At 45.4% G+C, this 21,719-nt stretch overlaps 1 protein-coding gene across 1 annotated transcript in view; it reads right to left on the bottom strand.

The window, feature by feature from the left end:
- ANK2 (ankyrin 2) overlaps nt 1–21,719 on the bottom strand; it is a gene marked incomplete at its 5' end in the record, with an annotated part of 168,552 nt that overhangs the window by 98,237 nt on the left and 48,596 nt on the right. The window contains 8 exons of the mRNA XM_082482440.1: nt 69–167; nt 3,300–3,398; nt 3,598–3,696; nt 6,498–6,695; nt 8,766–8,864; nt 16,903–17,001; nt 18,164–18,262; nt 20,709–20,894. Coding sequence (XP_082338566.1) covers nt 69–167; nt 3,300–3,398; nt 3,598–3,696; nt 6,498–6,695; nt 8,766–8,864; nt 16,903–17,001; nt 18,164–18,262; nt 20,709–20,894 — 978 coding nt within the window. The remainder of the gene's footprint in view (nt 1–68; nt 168–3,299; nt 3,399–3,597; nt 3,697–6,497; nt 6,696–8,765; nt 8,865–16,902; nt 17,002–18,163; nt 18,263–20,708; nt 20,895–21,719) is intronic.

Here is a 21,719-nt window from a genome sequence, read left to right on the forward strand (position 1 = left end):
AGCTATGTTTTTTTGAGTAAGTGAAAGCAAAAAAAAAAAAAAAAAATAGTTATAAGCAGAACACCTACCCTGGCTCGGGCATCAACCAGGGCTCCATTTCTCAGGAGGCAGCGAACGACTTCCACCTGCCCAGCACGTGCCGCCATGTGCAACGCAGTTTCTCCACGCTGCAGAAAAGCAAAAGCGTTTTAGCGTCCCCAACCTCCAGGAAGAAACAAGAGCTCCGCCGGTGGGAATTCCACCCACGTCAACTCGCGCAGAGACCCGCCTTTCCGCCAGCTGAGAACCCGGCTTCAGACCCAGCAACAGGCACTTCAGAAGAAGAGTTGTGCGTAGACATGTCGCTGGGGCCTGGGTCCGCTTTGCCTTGCAAACTCGGTGATCCCAGGCAAAGGTAATCTCAATAAGGAGGGTCAAAATTGAAAATCCCGATTTATAGAAAATTCTGCCATATAGAATCACAGGCTGGTTTAGGTCGGAAGGCACCTTGAAAGATCATCCAGTTCCAACCCCCTGCCCTGGGTAGGGACACCTCCCCCCAGCCCAGGTTGCTCCGAGCCCCGTCCAACCCGGCCTTGGACACCTCCAGGGATGGAGCTGCCACAGCTTCTCAGGGCACCCTGCGCCAGGGGCTCACCAGTCTCACAGGAAAGAATTTCTTCTTCATATCTCATCTAAATCTCCCCTCTTCCAGTGTAAAACCGTCACTCCTCATCCCCTGGCTCCTCTCCCTGATCCAGAGTCCCTCCCCAGCTTTCCTGTAGCCCTTTAGGTACTGGAAGGGGCTCTAAGGTCTTCCCAGAGCCTTCTCCTCTCCCGGTTGAAGAACCCCAACTCTCTCAGCCACTATGAAGTCCCCTGGTCACCTATGTTCCTCAGCTTTCTACAAAACAGTGCATCAGCCTGTGTGCTGCACAGGAGATAAGCGTATCTTGTGCCTGTCTCCCTCAAGGGACTGCGAGGCACATGAGCCTCAAGATGGAAGGGGATATCTTTCCAGATGGTCTCTTCCGGCACAGTGTGGAGCTGGCAGCATTAAAAGGCCTTGCAACGGCTGCGCACAACCGAGCCAGCGTACGAAACGCGTAAAAACCTGCGCTCAGCAGCGTGGCTCAGTCTGCAGGCGACGGAATGAATCTCGTTTCAGGCCTTTTGCAGCCCACAGAGTTTGAGGGAGAATATGAAATTTTGGAAAGCTGACGGGAGCGACGTGGAATTTCACATCAGGATAATGAAGTACGGATGATACGTTCACAGCATTTCCTTTCTGCATAGGTTTGCAAAGGAACACTGAAAGCGCCCGTTCCTTGACGACGGTGTTTCTAGCTTAATTTCGCACTGTCCGACATTCTTGGAGTGCGCTGTCCTAAAGTGGACTTGTTGTGGTCCTTGTGCAGCTCACCGGTATCTGGTACATCAGTCAGGTACTGGGACAGTTCCACAACCAGGAGCTCTGTTAGGTTATGACAACACAGCAGGACCGACCACTTCTTTGTGTTAATTGTTCCTTCTCCTTACTCTAGAGCTGGAGTATATTCTGTCGCAAGGCTTTTACCCCCGCCACTACCCAGTTAAACTGCAAATGCCAAAATGAACGCTCTGGTCAAGATCTTTTGCATCAGAATCAGGAGTCACGTCTCCTTGTCCTTCGTCTGGAGGTAGGAAAAGGAGGAGCCTGAGCTTGCCTACTATTACGAACTTCTAATTAAAGCCAACCCTCTTCACCGGGAGTTGATTTATCTTGTCATTTTAAAATCAACGTTGTATTACCAGCTGAGATCAGCAAAGCGGGCAACAAAAAATCCCACAGCCTTAGCTACAAAACTTAATGGAGAATTTCATCTATATAAACTTTATTACCTGAAGAATGAGCTGTTTAAAATGTGAATAAGGTTTACATTTCACACACTCCAAGGACCAAATTTCTTTAAAGACCCTTTTTTGCACTTGGATTAGCAAAGCAATTTAGCTTTTGGAAACAGTTAGTAATTCAACGGGGAACTTCAGCTTACCAAGTAAAAGCCACGACACTTGTGTAGCATAAATCGTAAAGTGTTACAACTTTGCACACGAATGACCAGGAACGCAATACTTTTAATCGCTTCCACAAGAATTTCTTGTTGGCTTTCATATTATTAATAAAGTTTTTAAATAAAAATTGCTTCTATAAAAAAGTATGAAAGCAGTAAGAGACTTTGTCAAGAAAAAGATTTTTCTGACTGAGAAAAAAACATGAGTCCGCTGTACCCGGAATACTAAATTTTTGTTGTTGTTTTGTTGTTGGGAACACTTATCAGTAACATTATTTACCGGTCAAAAGCTGCTTTCAAAGTGCAGGTGGTCATAAGTTGAATTATTTGCTTATACCGACAAATTCAAACAGTAAGAGATCTATGAAACACAGCTCAGAAAACTATCGTGTTCTTTTTCTTCTTCTTCTTCTTCTCGGTAACTAAGCTATTGGTATACAAACACTGATTTCTATGGTAAGTCAGGTTCTGCATTTTGTGTTATCTCCCAAAGGTCACATTTTCTAGATTTAAGCACGTTCTTTCGAAAGGCACCGGTTCCTGGAATTTCCTGTATAAGAAGAACATCTTGAGTTTAACATTTTCACTTTTTGTTGAATTGTAAGGTTTTAAGCATTTTATACCCTTTCACTGATACGAATGACACAATTCCGTGGCAGCCAGAGAAGCTACGCAAGCAGAAATTAGAGCCGTTTGGACTTAAATTTCATCCTTGCGAAGGGAAACACAGTCTTCCCCGTGACTTGGCTTCCAATCAGGTTTGGATGTATTGGGTGAGCTTTGTCTGTTTCTAAGGGAAACTCTACCTACTCAAGCGCTGTTGAAGAATCCAGGAAACCACAGATGGCTTAGAAGCATAGAATCGTCTGGGTTGGAAGGGACCTTGAAGATCATCGAGTCCAACCGTTAACCCAGCGCTGCCAAGTGCGCCGCTAAACCACGTCCCTCAGCACCACGTCTGCCCGTCTTTTAAACACCTCCAGGGATGGCGACTCCACCACTTCCCCGGGGCAGCCTGGTCCAATCTTTGACAGCCCTTTCGGTGACGAATATTTCCCAATTTCCAATCGAACCCTCCCCTGGCGCAATAACGCATATACTATCAGCATTTTCCCCATTTCACTAAAGGTGCTAGGATAATTTGTCCTCAAATGCAACAAAGCCCTAAAGCATCGTTAAAATGTGACCTTTGGTTGAGCTACGTGGTAGGCCAGACCCTTTTCGGAGGAGGTATCGGCACAGAGGAATTCTAGTCAAAGCCATACTCACAATGTTAGTGACATCGGGAGAGGCTCCGTTCTGCAGCAGAAGGAGGACTATGTTCAAGTGGCCCATAAACGCAGCCACGTGTATTGGTGTGAGCCCCGACTGCGAAACAAAGCAAGAGCAGTTTTACTCCTCTGCACGGGCGTAGGGAAGGGGCTTCTTCGTTTAAATAAAAGATAAGCGAAAGTGAGGCGTGAGAGGAGAGAGAACAAAAAGGGAGAGAGAGAGAGAGAGAGAGAGAGAGAGAGAGAGAGAGAGAGAGAGAAGGAATGTTTCTTCAGGACACGAAACATTTTTCTACCTCTGTTATAGCCTGGATTGAAGCCCCATATTTCACCAGGAGTTCCATGACTTTGATGCGATTTTTCTTGCAGGCAATGTGCAGTGGAGTAAAACCGTTCTGTGCAAAAGACAGTCATGTTAGTCAAAAACATGCAGCTACACTTCCCACACAGCTCCGTGCCGGCACACCAGGAGCAGAAGCGTTAGAAGCAATTGTTCTTTAAGCACAACAGGTTATGAATTACAGACACCTCCCAGTAGTCCCAGGCAGAACAAAGCAGTGCCGCTGCTTTCTTCTCAGCCAGTGGAGAGAAACTTGAACTTTCACCTCCAAAACCCGAACGCAGGCGTGCCCGTTCTGCCTTTCACCTGGATGCGTGCGCGGTTCCGAAGGCTGCACGCATATATATGTAAGGACGACTGAAAGTGGTTCCCCAGATTGCTCAACACAAGGAAAATACAAGAAACAATAGCGATCGCTTTGAAATCAGTTAGTGCCTTTGGAAGCGTATAAGGCATATTCTATACCTCCCTAGGAAAAGAACAGAGCACTTCTTCCAGATTCCACCTTATTTCATTTGTCTTTTTAGACTACCTTGTAATCTAAGCATCTACGTGTACTTATTTTTATACTTATGCATCAATCTGTGGTATACCATATCCCTGTTTGCGCGTGGGCGGGCATTCTGGGAGGTATCTTAAATAAATAATCACTACTTCGCCGCGGTTTCACGATACAAAGTGTTCGCTCTTGAAGTATTTGTGGCCCCCCCCCTTCCTTTATTCCCGCCCTGCCGAGTCATAGAACATGGTAAGCAACGTTATCAGCCCCCATCTGGATTACAATTAAATAGGGCAGGGGCAGGAACGACAGGCAGCTGGGGAAGGGAACATCTCCAATCAAGACTGCAACCTGATATTCCCTATCGGGAGACAATAGTTGCAGCGCTGCGCTTGCCATCAGCGCAGATCCCTTTCTTTGGAAATGCTTATTCAGTAAGATTGGGGCCCAAATCAAAGCATGTCTTCATCCTCGATACCGCACTACATGCTTTGTCTTCAAGCTTTTTTTATGCGCTATTATAGTTAATGCAGGTTAAGTGCGCGCCTAAAGCTGAGCAAACACATTATGCACCGTTTGTGAACGTTTTAGTGAAAAGCACAGGGCACTTTTTTCAATAATGTTGAAAAATTGCTGTATTTTCTAATGAAAAGGATCAGTCTCGCTAAACAATCGACTAGCAGCAAACAGGACTTATCAGTGAAATCTTAGCTCATGGAAAGAGACAGATTATTCTACAGTCAGCTTCCATTAAGGGAAAGGTTAATTACTAGTTGATTTGAAGATGCTGTAAAGCATAGACAAAATCAGAAAAGCTCAGAATGCCTATAGCGCTTGTATCCCCAAGTCATTCTGCAAACATTAACCATTATTTTTTTTTAAAATCTAGCTGAAAATGAATTATTTGTAAAATTTATTCCACCACAGGACTCTGCTGAGTATTATTCCTGCTATTAGCCTTCTCCAGTTTCTAAAGAAGGAATCAAACCCATTAGATATTTTACCTCCCGCACAACATCTCTCTATATATTTCAGAGGGAGCTTTGCCCTTTCAGAAGTTCCCATACTTCCACTTAATTTTACTGCCCGAGTTGATTTAATTTTGCTAATTCTATTTAAGTGAGGAACAGTTTGACGGGGGAAGAGGAGAAGGCAGAAAAAAAAAAACCGTATCGCTAACTGAAATTATGAGCACCATTTAATATATTAAATACTATAAACAAGCCAGAGGCGACAAAGTCCCTGACGGGAGAGGAAACAAGAGAGAGGGGGGAAAAAAACCCCCAATAGTCTGGAGGAAAGGGAGCAGAGAGGCAGCGGCCTGAGGGTGTCCTCCTTTCATTTCAGATGTTTCTCTGGGAGGAAGAGAAGGTATATTTCTGGTGAGGGAAGGAAGGAAAGGAGAGGTGGGGGCCAGCATACAATGCGTACGTGCGGGTAGCTGAGGAAAGCAGGGCTAAAGATAAAGAAAAAAGCTAAAAGACTGGCAAGAAAAAACCAAGAAAGGATGAAAACAGCATCGAAAATATCAACCAAGTGAATACGATACTGCGAAAGACAAAAGAAGAAAAGCATAAGAAGAGGAAAGTGAGAGGGGTTATGGGATTGGCGGGTGCAGAGGGGCCAAGAAGAATGAGAGGGCAGAAGAAGAAAACCGTGTCCATAAAAAGTCGGTAACTTCCATCCAGCTAACAGCTCATGGGGACGCTTCCTATCAGAGAAAAATGGAATTGTGCCTGGGTTTGGAGGGATGAAAGACTCTTGAAAGCTCTATATGTTCCCGAAGCCAAGCACGATGTGTTTCCCTCAGTTAGGGGATAACGGCCTCATCAGGGAGTGAAAGGAATCATACCTGTTTTCCTGTAAGCATCAGAAGAACTGTTTTTGAAAAGGAAGAAAAGTGGCACCTAATAGAGGGGAATGTCCTAATTTGAAAAATGGGGAAATATTAGCTTTTCAATTTATTTTCCTCCATGCCAATTAACTTACTGAGTCAGCTGAAAGCTTAGAAATTATTTGTGTATCATATCACACGGTGCGGAAAACTGAACTACTAATTCCGTAAAATACCAGTGCGTACGTTAGCACCAGCTAGAAACGGCTCTGATTTTCGGAACTCTGTAGAGCTTCCAGTCCTGACACTACAGCCACTTGCCATGGGTCGTGCTCCATGACGAGGCTTAACCATAGGAGATACGATACTGGTAACCAGCAGGTGCGACAACCCTGTTGTTACCGCAACTATTTATGGTTGTTGCAGTTTGTTGACAGACTTTTTTTTCCCTTAGCTTTACTGGTAAGAGCTACGCGTCTGCCCTGGATGGCTTTGTTACACGACGCAGGTGGGACGGGTTTACCAGGGCACGAGCATTGGGATTTGCTCTCTTGTCCAGAAGGAGTTTGGTGACGCGATAGTGGCCGCAGTGTGCGGCCACGTGGAGGGCGGTCAGGTAATCCAGCGTGACATCATCCACGGGCGCTTTGTGCTGCAGAAGGTGTTTGACGCATTCCACGTGGTCCCCCTGGGCCGCCATGTGAAGCGGAGAGAGTCCATTCTGCGGCAAAAGAAAACAGAGCGGTAACTCGTAGCAACTCTCACTTAGATCGTGGCACATATTAGAGGGATGCCATCGCGAGTCTGCCGAGCACCCCCATCACTGGAAGAGTGTCGCATCTCAGCTACGGACTGGGAGAAAAACTGAAAAAAGCTATAGCCACCCTTCGCCTTCCAGCAGATACCGGCAAATTTAGAGGAACCTCATATAATTAACTAAACTCAGAATTTAATCAAAGCAAAAGAATCTAAGGATCTTGCTTCGTGATTTAATAAAACATATCTTGACCTTAAAAGACAGTTCTGGGGATACTCATCGTAAGGCTAAGCCATACGTTGTACGTTAGAGGAAAAGCACCTACTTACCCATCATCGTATTTATTAAGGAACCCATATTTTCAATGAATATATTCAATGAAAAAAACAAATTGTATTGGCAAACCTGACCCCGAGCTTCTGGGAAATGCTATTTTCAACCATCACCGCGGTTGGACCTTTTGTTCAAACGATAACAGTTGAAGTCCGGGGGAAGCAGGAGTTTCATAGCCCTGTCTGGCTTTAACAGATCTTTTTGTAAATATTCGGTCCATGGTAGACAATTAAAAGGAAGGAGAATTCTTGCTATTAATATGTATAACGAGTTGTTTTCGGAAAAAAACCCCAGTTTTAATATTTACTTACTTGTCTGTCTCCAGTTTGGAACCCCCCGTTTCAGTTGGAAGTTAGAAGGGGAAGTTGCCTTTAAATCTAATTTCATTTTACATGCAATAAGGTACTTAAAAAGCACTGTGCATTTAAAGAGAGATTATAACATATAGACTTGAACAGGTAACTGACTTGGTGTGGTCCGCTCTGCTCAATCCTCAATACTGTGGGGACATCCAGATGTTGTCCTGACTGGCAGCATCTGCCTTTGAATGGCAACATCTGGGAATCCTGCCCACAGCGTGCGCGATATATACGGCAGGGTGTGTTCTTCTGAGCCTCTCTACCTCTTAGCAAAGTGAGGGTGTTGACACACGAGGTTCACTTAACCACCTTCTCCCACCGAAGGAATCAGTTGGGAAACTCTAAGGAATCTTTTCCCTACAATTCCCGTCTCCCTGTGGATCCCTCCTGCGTAAAGAGATGACCTGGACTACTTGGTGCTATCAAGAACGCGTAGCTGGAGCACATCCTTATCTGATGTAGTTGATATGCTTGCGATAAAACCTCCTGGAGCCTATCAAGAGAAAATCTTGAGTCTCCGATAAGGGTAACTGTGGGTCAGAATACACTAATTGCCCTTGTTTTGAGCCACGTTTGAGGGAGTGGGGCCCAGGAAACAACGCAACGGTCGGAACCCCAGTATTTAAATTGTTTGTCCCTCCTGATCTTCCCGGGGACCTCCGGCATATCATCGCAATGCTCTGTTCTACTGTTTTTCCACCTGATGATACCAGCTACCTTCGTCGGGCACTCTGAAATTTGCTGATGTGAAGTGCTGCTCACCGGGGTTTGCCCATTTATACTCCTTATACTACATACAAACATCCTTCTCTCATTGGTTTGACCAAAGGGATGGCATTCGGAGGAAACGCCCTAATCTTAGAAATCAGAAAGGGCGCGCTTTTCAGAAATCAGTAAGAGCACGCCGAAATCATTGCCCGAGTCTGAAACAGTCCATGAAAACAGTCAGGAGAAGCTGCAAGTCACAGGTCCTAGGCAGAGTACGTGAAAGATTGGAAAATATATACCAGGAATCACCTCCGAGGAGTGACTGACCCAGCCTGCCCACCTCTGTGTCCGACAGTCTCAGGGAACAACAGACGTGAAGCCATCGCTGTAACAGCGTATATCATGTGTTTACTCTGATATTGCAGAGAGGGGCAAAGAAGTGTACACCGTTTCATATATTCGGAAAGGATAATCCCTAATTAGGTAAGAAAACCTCATTTTGGATCGTTCTACCCATTAATACATTTCCTTTGGGAGAGCGGCAATGTTCCTGTCTTCCTTGTCCTTTCGGTGACATTGAAAATTCTGCGGAAAGTTACACAGAGCTGTTAACGTATTCTAATAAGACACACACCTTGGTCCGTGCAAGCAGCGGGGCACCTCGTTCCAGGAGCAGCTCCACAACCTGGTCATGTCCACTTCTTGCAGCACAGTGGAGGGGGGTGAGTCCGTCCTTAAAGTAAGAGGAGGGAAAACAAATGAGCACGTCTCCAACTGTCCGTCCTGGCACGCTGCGGAACGCCCTTCCAGGAATTCAGCCCCACAAGCGTGTGAAAAAGCTCACTTTTTTTGGACTCCTAACCGAACGTGGTTCCACACAACATGACCTTTCATCCCTACTCTTCCTTGCATCGGTAAAGGACACCCTAAGGTTACCATTTCAGTGAGGAAGCTCATTTTGTGTTGAAATCTCTTATCAAAGAGGATAATGTGAGCGTGCATTGCCTCCTCCCTTCCTTCTCCTCTGCACGGCTTTGAGATGGCATTGCCTCTCCCTGGATAATGCGTGCTGGGCCAAGGATGCTCCATTCATCAGCCCTTGTCCTTTCAATTGCTTTTGATACAGGGATGAAAAAAGAAATGTTCATACTAGAAAATTTACTCTAGAATTATTATTTTTTTTGTTTTTTTAAACGGGCAGGAGGAGAAAGAAGACTTTAAAAAAGAGAAAAAGAGAAACAGAACAAACCCGTTTGTTTCTCAGATCGAGTGGTGAACGAATAGCTGACGATTCTTTGCTAAAATTGCTGCGAGACCACCAACTCTGCAATATTTTTTCCGTTGGAGAACACCACCCTATACCAAAAAGACTTGCTCGGGCTACTCAGTAATGACCGCAGCGGTGGTAGCAAAAGATGCGTCAATGAAACATTCAGATAGGAGAATGCATTCTTGGTAACGCTGCTACGGTTTGGACTTTATGCAGAAAAATAGAGGAAATACGAGGCGAGAAAATGGTTGCAAAAGAATATTAGTGCTGAACGAAAAAAAAAAAAAAAGAGAATGCATAAGATACAGAAACCCAAGTTTTCATCTCATTAGACGTCGATATTGTTCAAGCCTGCACTCGGAGAGTCTACTTTGCCATATTTTTAATTTTTTTTTTTTTTTTTAAATTAAAAATAGCTCTAGACTGCACAGTGCCATTGCAATTGCAACACCATTTTTGGCCACGCAAGCCTAGCCCTGTAATACTCTACCAAAGGTCGTTCCAAGCAGTCGATCCTCCCCCGCCTTCAGTTTGGAAAGCCCCGAGCATCCTTCTGAGTCAGCAGCGCAGCAAAGCTCCACCGCAGGGAGGAACTGAAGTCTGCAGGGAGGAATTTCCCCTCCCCACCCCCACCCCCCCCTTTTGCTTATCTACTCTTTCCAGAGATTTTTCAGAAAGACGTGAAGGGTTTTTAGGTGTGCCCCGCCGCTCACCGTCTGGGAGGCATCACTAAATCCCACGGAAGCTTTTTGCAGTGAAATTCGATCGACGCAGGATCAAACCCGCAAATGGAATTCAAGGCTGTTCAGCACCCGGCAAATTGGGTCAATTTAAAAGAATTTGGCGTAACTAGCTTATCTGGGTTGGGTTTTTTCTGCGTTGCAACTTTACAGCCCCCTAAATCGAGTCTTTATATGCACAACTGAGGCATGTTTTCATCTTGCCACCAGAGGGATTCATACGCAGAATTCCCAGTAGCATTACTAAGGTGAGAATATATCCCAAATGTATTTCTAGGAAAGGTATTTATTTGGTATTTCTTTCCGGTTTCTGGCCTTTTGTGCTTTACATTTTTAATCAATGTGGGCGGTTCGCTTTCCCTATCCGCACAGTGACTTTGATGTTATTCTATTTAATAGAACAGCAAAAGAAAGGTAGAATTTTGTGAACCTTTGAAAAAAACCGTGTCAAATCCCGAGAGGGAGAAAAAAAAAAAAGAAAAACACAAGCTAAAAACCCACACCAACTCCACAAGAAAGTCTAGTTAAAACAAGATTAAGGACTAAGTCGTTAAAAAGCATGATTTCTCCTCTGTTCTTATCTGTAAGTCCCTCTGAAAGCAGAGATGATAATTTGCCGCCTGCCCTATTCTATCCTGTCATAGCTTTGATAAATTCATCACCTTTTACTGTCTGTGCACTTTCCGGTAGGTGAATGAAGGAATGTGCTTTGCGGCCTTCCCATACAACCCTCTTCTCTTCCCTCTTTCTGCCCTGGGGAAAACAGCACCTATATTTTAAAATGACTGTCTATTTAATACTTCAGATTCTATTTTTGCTTATATATTTTCTTCACAGACAAGGGAAATTGCAAGGAGAGCTCTGTTGTAGGAGAAGAATTGGTACGTAATAGAATGAGGACAAACTGACATTAGCCAACATCAAGAGACACACCGGTGGACCAAATCAGTCCTCTTTTGCACCGTTATCTATGTGCGATGAACCTCAGTGCTCTGAAATCTACTGCAGGAGTTCGCCCACGTACTTTTTCAATCATTCCATTGCTAATTGGTACACCACGCAAACTGAAGAACACGGGTTGGCCAAAATACCAAACACATCATTCGAGAGGACACACAAACTGGGTCAATGAGACACAAACTTTGAAGCACAGATAATGGATATCCCATAAACACAAAGGCTGCCATGCCGGGAGACAATAATTTCAGCATTTTTATACTTTAAGAATCATAGAATCATAGAATCATAGAATCAGTGAGGTTGGAAGGGACCTTTAAGATCATCAAGTCCAACCATTAACCTACCCTGATAAAAACACCACCACTCCTAAACCATGTCCCTAAGCAGCTCATCTACCCTTTTCTTAAACACCTCCAGGGATGGTGAATCCAAGAGGATGGTGAATACAAGAAGGCCAATATTGATCTCTTCAGCCCCAATAGTACATAATGGAGAGTTAAATGTTGTCATCTTCCAAGTGACAGCCTGCCCCTGGTCTTCTGCTGTTCCTGTATGTGGTATTCTCGTAGCTCTGGCTTTGTGATGTAACAACAGCTGCGGCACTGTTAGAAATCACAGAATCATAGAATGGTTTAGGTTGGGAGAGACCTTGAAGATCATCAATTCCAACCCCCTGCCCCGGGCAGGGACACCTCCCCCCAGCCCAGGTTGCTCCCAGCCCCAGCCATAAGCAGGGACACCTTCCACTACACCCGCCTGCTCAAAGCCCCGTCCAACCTGGCCTTGAACACCTCCAGGGATGGGGCAGCCACAGCTTCTCTGGGCAACCTGCGCCAGGGGCTCACCGCCCTCACAGGGAAACACTTCTTCCTACTATCTCATCTAAATCTTCCTTCTTCCAGTTGGAAGACATTCCCCCTTGTCCTATCACTACATGCCCTAGTAAAAAGTCCTTCCCCAGCTCTCCTGTAGGCCCCCTTTGGCTACTGGAAGGACGCGATATGGTGTCCCCGGAGCCTTCTCTTCTCCAGGCTGGACACCCCCAACTCTCTCAGCCTGTCCTCCCAGCAGAGGGGCTCCAGCCCTCGCAGCATCTTCGTGGCCCTCCTCTGGACCTGCTCCAGCAGGTCCATGCCTTTCCCATGCTGGGGACTCCAGAGCTGGATGCAGTACTGCAGGTGGGGTCTCACAAGAGTGGAGTAGAGGGGCAGAATCCCCTCCGTTGACCTGCTGGCCACACTTCTTCTGATGCAGCCCAGGATCCGGTTGGCCTTCTGGGCTGCGAACGCACACTGCCGACTCATGTAGAGCTTTTTGTCAGTCAGCACCCCCAGGTCCTTCTCCTCAGGGCTGCTCTCCAGCCATTCCCCGCCCAGCCTGAAGGCCCCGCAATCCTCTCTGTAAGTATGGAAGCCATGAAATTCCACCACTCCCAATTTCCTCTAGAATGGCTCTCAAAATCGAAAAGTAAATTTTTGCCCTTTTTTTTTTTTTTTTTTTTTTCCTTGAAAATCAATCACTGGTCATTTTTTAACCTGCAAAGTTAATTCTGAATTCTGCGAGTGACTCCTAACTGCAGGGCTCAGGGAGATAAATTATTGGGTCATTTCACAGTGATTAAAAAGCTTTGCTTCAGCTTACCGGAGAGACTGAGATGAAACCAAGCTGTGCTTACGAGAGACTCTTAATGAGAAATGATATGGGCAGCATCTTAACGGAAGGACAGTTGTGCGCGTTAGCGCTCATTCGAAGGGAGACTGATGACAGCACGTGAACATAAAAGGCCAAATCGTCGAAGAATTCTTTGAAACTGCAGCTGCATATTCTCATTTTTATAAGGGTGAAATCAAATTTTAGTATTTTGCACGTTAAACGTGCAAAATTGCCTAATTTTTCTCACCAAATAAAGGCCTTTTCCTCTGTTCATTTTTCATTACTCCTAAACCTCATCTCTTTAAAAATGAACAGGGCGAGTCTCCATCTTCCTCTAAGCTCTCAGAGTCGCGGCATAATTAAACGCGCTCTAAAGTATTCCTCCGGGTCTGCCATTCCAAGTACAAATTTTAAAAATTCAGCGAAAGATATACTATGCATTTTCTTGAATAATAAGCTATTAACTTCAATAATTCTCAATAACGGTCACTATCTATATAGCTTGCTTAGATAATCTGCACAACGTCCCTTCCCGCTCCCTTGTAAACATTACATGAATCCACTAAATTTTTTATAGTAAATATCTGCATTGTGATTAGATATTCAGAACCTGACATTGCTTTAGGAATGGCAAAAATGAATTATTACTGCTCTGGGCGCGTGTGAAGACGAGGAGAAAATGCCACAGCAGCATTCCTGCAGGAAAAGCCCACTGTCACCAACCACAGCATAGCGCCAAGACAGGGTTGGGATCCCGGAACGCCGGCTTTATGGTAGGAAACCCACTACCAGTGGGTAGTGGTTCCTCTGACATGCACCATTAACTCCGGAACAGCAGGACACATTTGTAATTTACTCCCTTTGAAGAACGTCTGTTTTAATATTATTATTTTTTTTTTAGACAATGCAGGGGCTCCTAATGGATCATCCCGACGCCACATTTCCCAACCTAAAAAGATTTCACAGATTAACAAATTAAAGTACTGAGGCTCACCTAAAATCTGTTAAAATCAGTTCTCGCGCCTTAATTTATGCATCATCAGATGTCACGTAACACAGCAAGTTAAAAATAAACCGAATGAAAGCAAGGAGCACTTTTTTTAAGCAAAAAGCTTATTTCGGTGCGCTATGGAGACCAGGAACAAAAAGCCCAAGCTATCCGGCAACGAAATATCCTAGTATATTTAATTCCGCTGTTTTTCCGTGAATCTGACCTACTGGAAGAGCGCGGGTGTTCCTCAGGAGAAAGGAAAAGGCGAGCACGGGAAGGCAAGCGTGTTAGTAGCGAGGCAGAGGCGGCGGAGGTCTGTCCTTCCACGTACGAAACGCGGGGCCTCACGGCGTGCAACACACAACCTACCTCCTCGGTGCCCTACGGACGGCCACAGCAAAGCACACGAGGCGTGCGGACAAAGCCAAGGGGAAAAGAAGACGACACGGAGACGCAAGGCACCACGGCGACATCACGCCACGGAGACACGGACAGCAAAACCCAAAGGGCTGGAATCTCCCCCACTGTGAAGCACGGGCAGGCGACCACCGCCGTGGGCCTTTTTGCCGGGAGAAGGCGGAAGATGAAAGCAAGAGGAAGGTGCTGAGCCTGTGCAAAACGGGATACGCGTGTTTTCGGATACCTTTACGGCTTTTCACTGATGTCTTTGTGCCAACAGTCTTTGAGCAGCTGACAAAGGGCGGGAAGCCCAGACAATGAGAAGGCTCTAAAATTAGCACCTTCCACCTACGCCGGGCAAAATCCCGTTCTTTCAGTTTCGTTCCCGACTGCGCATCCGTCTTGGCGGGTGAGCGGGGAAGGGAATACTCCTTGACCTCTTAAAATCCGAGACGTCCTTTACAATCACCTGTGCCAACCTGTCTAAAACAAGCATCTAAATAGCAAACAGGACATGGGTGAATTCAATGCTGTCACTCCACAGGCCAAACGGACTGTTTCTGGCTCCGGAATATCCTGACTCCAGCGTATTACTACCATTTCATGTCTCTTTATCATGAGATTTTAGGCACTTAGAGTGGAAAACCCGACCAGGGATGATTTACTGCACACCTTCACGAGAGGCAGCATTGTCCACCATCGGTAGTTTAAAAAAAAAAAAAAAAACAAAGCAAAAAAGAGCAAGAGCGAGACCACTTCATAAATAATCAGAAACCAAAATCGGAATCACACACAGAGTTACACGATAATCACGATTCTCTTCCTAGTTTATGAAGCAACAAATGGTTGACGTAACTAATACCAAAGTAACTGCAGAGGTTGAACCAACCAGAAGGGCGGCTGACTGCAACATCCTCTACCTTTCCACCTCGCTAAACAAAAACTCTTACGTCCAGCTCTAAACTCTGTGCTCTAAAACCCCCTCCGTTACTTGGAGACGTGACTTTGCAGATCAGTGCTTGAAAACCAGCAGCTTTCCAGGAGGAATCCTTTGCAGTTCAGTTCTCATAAGTGACCACGTTTTCCTAGGTGACTCCAAAATCCCTTTGGAAATAATCAACACTGCCCATATAAATCGATAGGTTTTTCTTTTGTCCCGAATGACGGCAAAATCACCCGTGAAGAAAGAGCAGGGTATTGGTGTGGCAATTCAACAGGACAACCGGGAGGAGAAAGCCAGCGAGAGTCACCGAATTTTCCGCAGTTGGTCTGGGGAAGAGGTGAGCGGCCGCTGGCACAGAGTAGGTTACTTGTTCCAAGTATCGGCTCTTCCAAAAAAGGGTCCTCCCAGCCCACTACTGTAGTTTTCATGATATTTAGGAGTCAGGGGACTGACTGCCTGCACCTGGGGAGGAGTAACCCCATGCACCAGTACAGGTCAAGGGTTGACCTGCTGTAAAGCAGCTCTGCGTGAAGGACCTGGGAGTCCTGGTGGACAACCAGCTGACCATGAGCCAGTAGTGTGCCCTTGCGGACAAGATGGCCAATGGTACCTCCAATGGTCATCCTCCTCCCTCTACTCTGCCCTGGTGAGGCCACAGCTGGAGCACTGTGTCCAGTTCTGGGCTCCCCAGTTCAAGAAAGACAAGGAACTGGTGGAGAGGGCTATAAAGATGGTCAAGGGAAGGGAGCACCTCTCTTAGGAGGACAGGCTGGGAGCCCTGGGGCTGTTTAGCCTGGAGAAGAGAAGACTGAGAGGGGATCTCATCAATGCTTATCGATATCTAAAGGGCGGGTGGCAAGAGGATGGGGACAGACTCTTCTCAGTGGCGCCCAGCGACAGGACAAGGGGTGATGGGCACAAACTGGAACACAGGAAATTCCGTCTCAACATGAGGAAAAACTTCTCTACTTTGAGGGTGACAGAGCACTGGCACAGGCTGCCCAGAGAGGCTGTGGAGTCTCCTTCTCTGGAGACATTCCAAACCCACCTGGATGCATTCCTGTCCAGCCTGCTGTAGGTGAACCTGCTTTGGCAGAGGGGTTGGACCAGACGATCTCCAGAGGTCTCTTCCAACCCCTACCGTTCTGTGATTCTGTGAAAGGCTTAGCCGAGTCCAGACCCTCCGCTTCCCATCGCTGGGCAGCACACCCATGGTTCTCCTGTCACGTGAAGTTGGACCAACTAACAGGCTTATTTCCTCAAAAAAGTCAGTTTCTTCAGCTTTTTCAGGCACGATGTAGGTAGATTACACAGGAGGCTCAAGGAAATAGTATTTCTGCCTCCTACTGTCACCATTACCTGCCATTCTTTAGTCCGATACCATAGAAAACAGTCTACATAAACCAAATAACAATCTGAAAACTAAAGGTAGGATTCTGATTTAAAAAAAAAAAAATGTATAAAAATATTTCTTTATAAATTATTGTTAGAGTCACAATTTAAATTTGGGCCAAGTTTCAAAAAGAGCACGCTTGTGAGGAGGCAATGCTTAACATTTTTGGAGCCGTGTTGAGCAGATTTTTTTCTTTTTTTTGAGTCATTTATAACAGCCGCATCTAATGTCTCATTTAAAGAACAGAGAACATGACACAATTTCTGAAGCTATGAATCTTGGTGTTCCCAGTCTCTGGCTTAAAAAACCAACCAAACAAAAAAAAAAACACCAAAAAAAAAAAAACCCAAACAAGCAAGCAAAAAATCCCAATCCATTCCCAAGAAGGGACAACATCATATTCAGGGAATAGAAAGACTCACCCTGGTTTTGGCATCGATCTGCCCTCCGCGATCCAACAAGAGCTTCACCATGTTTGTGTTCCCCCTTTTGGAAGCCACATGCAGTGGGGTGATTCCATTCTACACCATGAAAAGAACAAACAATGAGCACGATGGATTGGAAGGTACGTAATGGTGGCGAATTTGCGTGCGGATCACTAAAAAGAAAAATGAGACCATCACGTTGTAGAGAATAAACAAAAACGTACTTGAGCATCAGAGCCGGGCACACACCATATAAGCTAGAGTTAGTAATTCCTTTCGAAGCGAGAATCTTTAGTTATTGTTTGGGGTTTTTTAATAAACGAAGAAGCGCGTCTGCCAAAGCAGCAAACATCACAGTCCCAGCGTCAGACAGCTAAACAAACACGCATCGGGGTCCCAGTGAGGCAATGTTCACAAAACACCGCTGCATTTAAATCACTGCAACACAGACAGAGTACACAAACGCGCGACTCCTACACAAAGGAACCAATAATGGCAATAGCGTAAAGGAGTAGGTCCTGCTCAGGCTGAAGGTCCTCGCAAAGGCTTTGGGCGAGGGAAAGGGGTAACACGAGCAGCTATCCCACACTGGAAGTCGGTCTGAAAGGCAGAACCCTGACGCAATTCACAGCCTGGCTGGCAAAACCGAACCGAAAACGCGTGAGCCGGTGGCTATGCTGCGCTGCAGATCACCGGAGTGCTTCAAACTAGGCAAGGTACAACAGCAAAGAGGCTGTATCACTTATTTACCATAAAAGAGTAATTAGTACTACTTGTTTACCATAAAAGAGTAGTCATGATTAATTCGTACTTTGATTGCTGCATTTCTAGAATGGCACTATACCTCACTTCACTTTGTCAAAACCTGTTTGTACGTGAAAGTATCAAATTAAAGCAGCACAGTGAATACTGACTACTGAAAAAGCCGATAAATCCTACACGCGTTTCTGGAGCGCGTCTAACTGACAGCAAAGCTGAAGTGAGGTGACACATTATGAGGATATCAGCTTTCTGGAGCTAGTCAAAGGAGCCCGCTTCCTTCCACTGGGCCTACTGGTCGCTACTCCACTCCCAAGGACTTTGGCACGTCGCGTGGAGGCAACCTCTAAGAATTACTGCAAAAAAGGGCAGATTCGAACACACCAGAACTTCAGCGTTACTTCGCTCCTCCCCGCCTCTTGACTAAGAATGACACAAAGAAACACTCCCAGTTTCGTCGGCCGTTACAGGTAAAGAAGAGAAAGAAAGCCCTCCGTACCCTTGCCGTGAAATCGACTGCCGCTCCTCGGTTTAGCAGAAGCGTTGCCACGTTGACGTTTCCATAGTGCGCGGCTATGTGCAAAGGTGTAAAGCCACTCTACAAAGGGAAACAGCCCCGATTACACAAATCGTTTCATACAAGACAATCAGCTTAAGTAGAATTTGATTTTACAAGCTGCTGACAAACACACGTATAGCGTCCGTTTTATCCAGTTTCACCTATAACACAGCACAGCCTTTCAGGCAGAGAGAGCAGTTTCCATAGGAGAGGTTGTCAAAGGCGTTATTCTTTCATTCTCCAATTCAGTGTTCCGAATCAGCGGCCAATAAGAAGAGTAGCTCTCGTCGTAGAAAATATTAATATATTAGCCATTCTTAAAGAAAATAAAGGAAGTCTCCTTATCACCATTCAGAAGCAACATGGGTCTTTTGGGCTGCATCTGTGTACTGGGTTTGGATAAGTGACCAGAGAAGTTGTTGGATTTTTAGTTTACTGCTCTTAGAATTTGGAATATCGACAACATATTTCCTTTTTTCTTTCTTTTTTTTTTTTTTGAAAAAGCAGTGGTTATTCAATGTGTGACCCAAGAATTTGGAGTACATGAGAAACTGCTTAGTAGCACAGTATAAGAATCATAACTATATTTATATACAATTTGGATCTCAAAGGGGCTAAAGAAACTTTGCCATCTACACATCAGAAAAACCACAATTTATTTATTGCCTTTTGAACACTAGAAGGTAAAACCTGCTCCGGCTACGAGATATAGAATTGCTTGACAACAACATAAAAAAAGATTAATTTTTCAGAAACTAGGGCACGGAGCAAGCTTTTAGTCTCATAAGGAATTCAAGTAGAAAGGACCTTGCTTTTGAGGTTTCCCTGAAGAGCTCTGCACTGATTTCATCAGACCCTGAAGTTAGTTATGGAAAGAGAGAAATACTTTCGGCTCCGAGACCGTACCGTATTTTCAACTCGGTTTCATTTCTTTCAGTCTACAAACCGTCATTTTAAACTACTCCTGGAACAAAGACACGTAGGCAGACGTTGCGCTCTGAAATCAAGCGTATTCCCAAAAGATACAGCCGTCAGCCCACTGTTTTACCCTAATTCCACTTACTTCCTCGTCAGCCTTCGGCTGATCTTGGTCAAAGTACAGCCAAACCCGTGTTTGCCTGGTGACAAACGCAAGGTACCGAGGGGTGGCGCAACGGCCGGTGAAGGAGCGGTAACCCCCCCTCACGCGGACCGTAGCTGTCGCCATTTCGATCCCCATCGCCGCCCGCCTCGTCACGGCAACATCCCCCTTTCAAAATTCGTGACCCTCATCTAACAGAGAAACTCCGTTATTTAAAAGCAGGCGTTCAAGCAACGACCGCCACCTCGGAAATAACTCTTTTTTCCTAAAGGTGTCGATAACCTTTAGGGGAGAAATCACAGCTCTGTCCAATCAGACCCATGATTCTTAGCGGAAGAGCTTGGAGAGGTGGTATTTCCACAATCCGTATGAGAAATGTAACGGTATCTGCTGCAGGTAAATTCTGATTATGTGCTATCCCTTAAGGACTTCTCAAAACTTGACTGAAAAGATCATCATAAGAACAACAGTAAAAAAAAAAAAAAAGCAGATGCTCTGAACGAATTTTTACCTTGGAGGATTTGATTATATTTGTTATTGTAAAAGGAGGAAAATGAGTTTTACCATTATTCTGGCCGAGCCAGACACCTTAATTTAATTATGCCAAGTGAGTGCATTTTCATAATTAATGAAACCGAGCTAGAAAAGTATCTTTATCCCCTTAGCTCCATTACTCGCCTCAGACCTCTTTGAACTGATGGGAATTCTCAAAAGTTTACTTCGATAGTGACACAAAGAAAAAGAAATTCTACGACAAAGGATGAATAAAAATAGGTTTGCCGAGTCACAAATTTCTACGTATTAAAAAGAGTCCTATCTTCACTTTTAGTGCTAAATAATACAGAGCAGAGAGGATAATTATAAGCAATAGAAAGAGTAATTAAAAATGTTTGATCTCGGTACCTCAGTCGTCCTATTCACCATCATCTGATGCAGCGTGGTTTGGGAAAAAGAGGAAAAATATTAAAGACTGGCCGCAAAACGAAGAACTATGTTGCTTTTTGAAATGAGTTATGCTGTTAATTATGGGAAAAGCCATTCAAACATGCATTAACTTTAAACAGAACCTATGTTCCCATGGGCAAGAAACCAGTATCCTGTTTAATAGGAAAGCAGTGATTCTGCCTCCAGTCCAGTCTCTTCGGGTTTACAAATAATGAGAGAAAGCTGGTTACCAAAGAAACGGGAGGTATAACTAAAAAGCAAAAAGATACATAACTCGTAATTACCGTGCAGCTGAACACTGCAAAAATAGACATATTAGTGGCGATACTGGTCGAGCAACTTGTCTTGCCCCACAGAAGAAATTACCCTTAGCTGTTAAGACGAAGGGAGTAAAGTTTGTTGCCCATCGGCACCCAGCGGCGTGGCTACCCTGTTACCTCGGCGGCAGCATCGCGTTACCTTGGACTGCACATCGGCATTATGGTCGTTCTGCAGTAAGAGCGCCGCTGATTTGGTGTCGTCTTTTCTAGCGGCAATATGCAGAGCTGGTAATCTCACTTTCCCCTTGGTGTCATTTTCCAGGAGGATGGCCACCGCCTGGTTGTGTCCTTGTTGCAGGGCAACAGCTAGAGGAGTGAAACCGTCCTGGTGGAGAAGAAAACAAGACCATAGGATCAGGATGGTTTCGGTTGGAACAGACCTTAAAGATCACAGAACGGTTTAGGTTGGAAGGGACCTTGAAGATCATCCAGTTCCAACCCCCTGCCCTGGGCAGGGACACCTCCCCCCAGCCCAGGTTGCCCCAAGCCCCGTCCAACCCGGCCTTGGACACCTCCAGGGATGGGGCAGCCACAGCTTCTCTGGGCAACCTGCCCCAGGGGCTCACCGCCCTCAGAGTAGAGAATTTCTTCCTAATATCTCATCGAAATCTCCCCTCTTTCAGTTTAAAACCACCCCCCCCTCCTCCTATCGCTCCATCCCCCTATCAAGAGTCCCTCCCCAGCTTTCCTGGAGCCCCTTTAGGGACTGGAAGGGGCTCTAAGGTGTCCCCGGAGCCTTCTCTTCCTCAGGCCGAGTAAGCTGAAGGAGGTACAGCTTTGGTGATTTGCACAGTCCTGATCACACACAGAGAATTTTGATAAGCACATTACCAGCTATATTCTCTACCTTTGCACCACCGTCTCCAACGACATGACATCGGAGGCACAGCATTTTAACCCAGATAGGACTTCACACACGTCAGAGGCACGCTCTTCCCACTTCAAAGTAGTCTTTTTTTAAGTCAAGTGCAACCAAAGGATCATTCCACAGTACCTCTCTTAATTACTTCTCTTACAATAGGCCACGAAGTGTATTTGTAGCAATATTTTGGTAAAGGACTAGCGAGCACCAAACAAAGTAGATGTGAAAAACATACAGGGAACCTCTTTCTGAGCACCTCAAAACTTTGCAAGAAGAAAGTATATCTTC

Source organism: Vanellus vanellus, assembly GCF_965231255.1.
Source record: "Vanellus vanellus genome assembly, chromosome: 4".
Taxonomy (NCBI): domain Eukaryota; kingdom Metazoa; phylum Chordata; class Aves; order Charadriiformes; family Charadriidae; genus Vanellus; species Vanellus vanellus.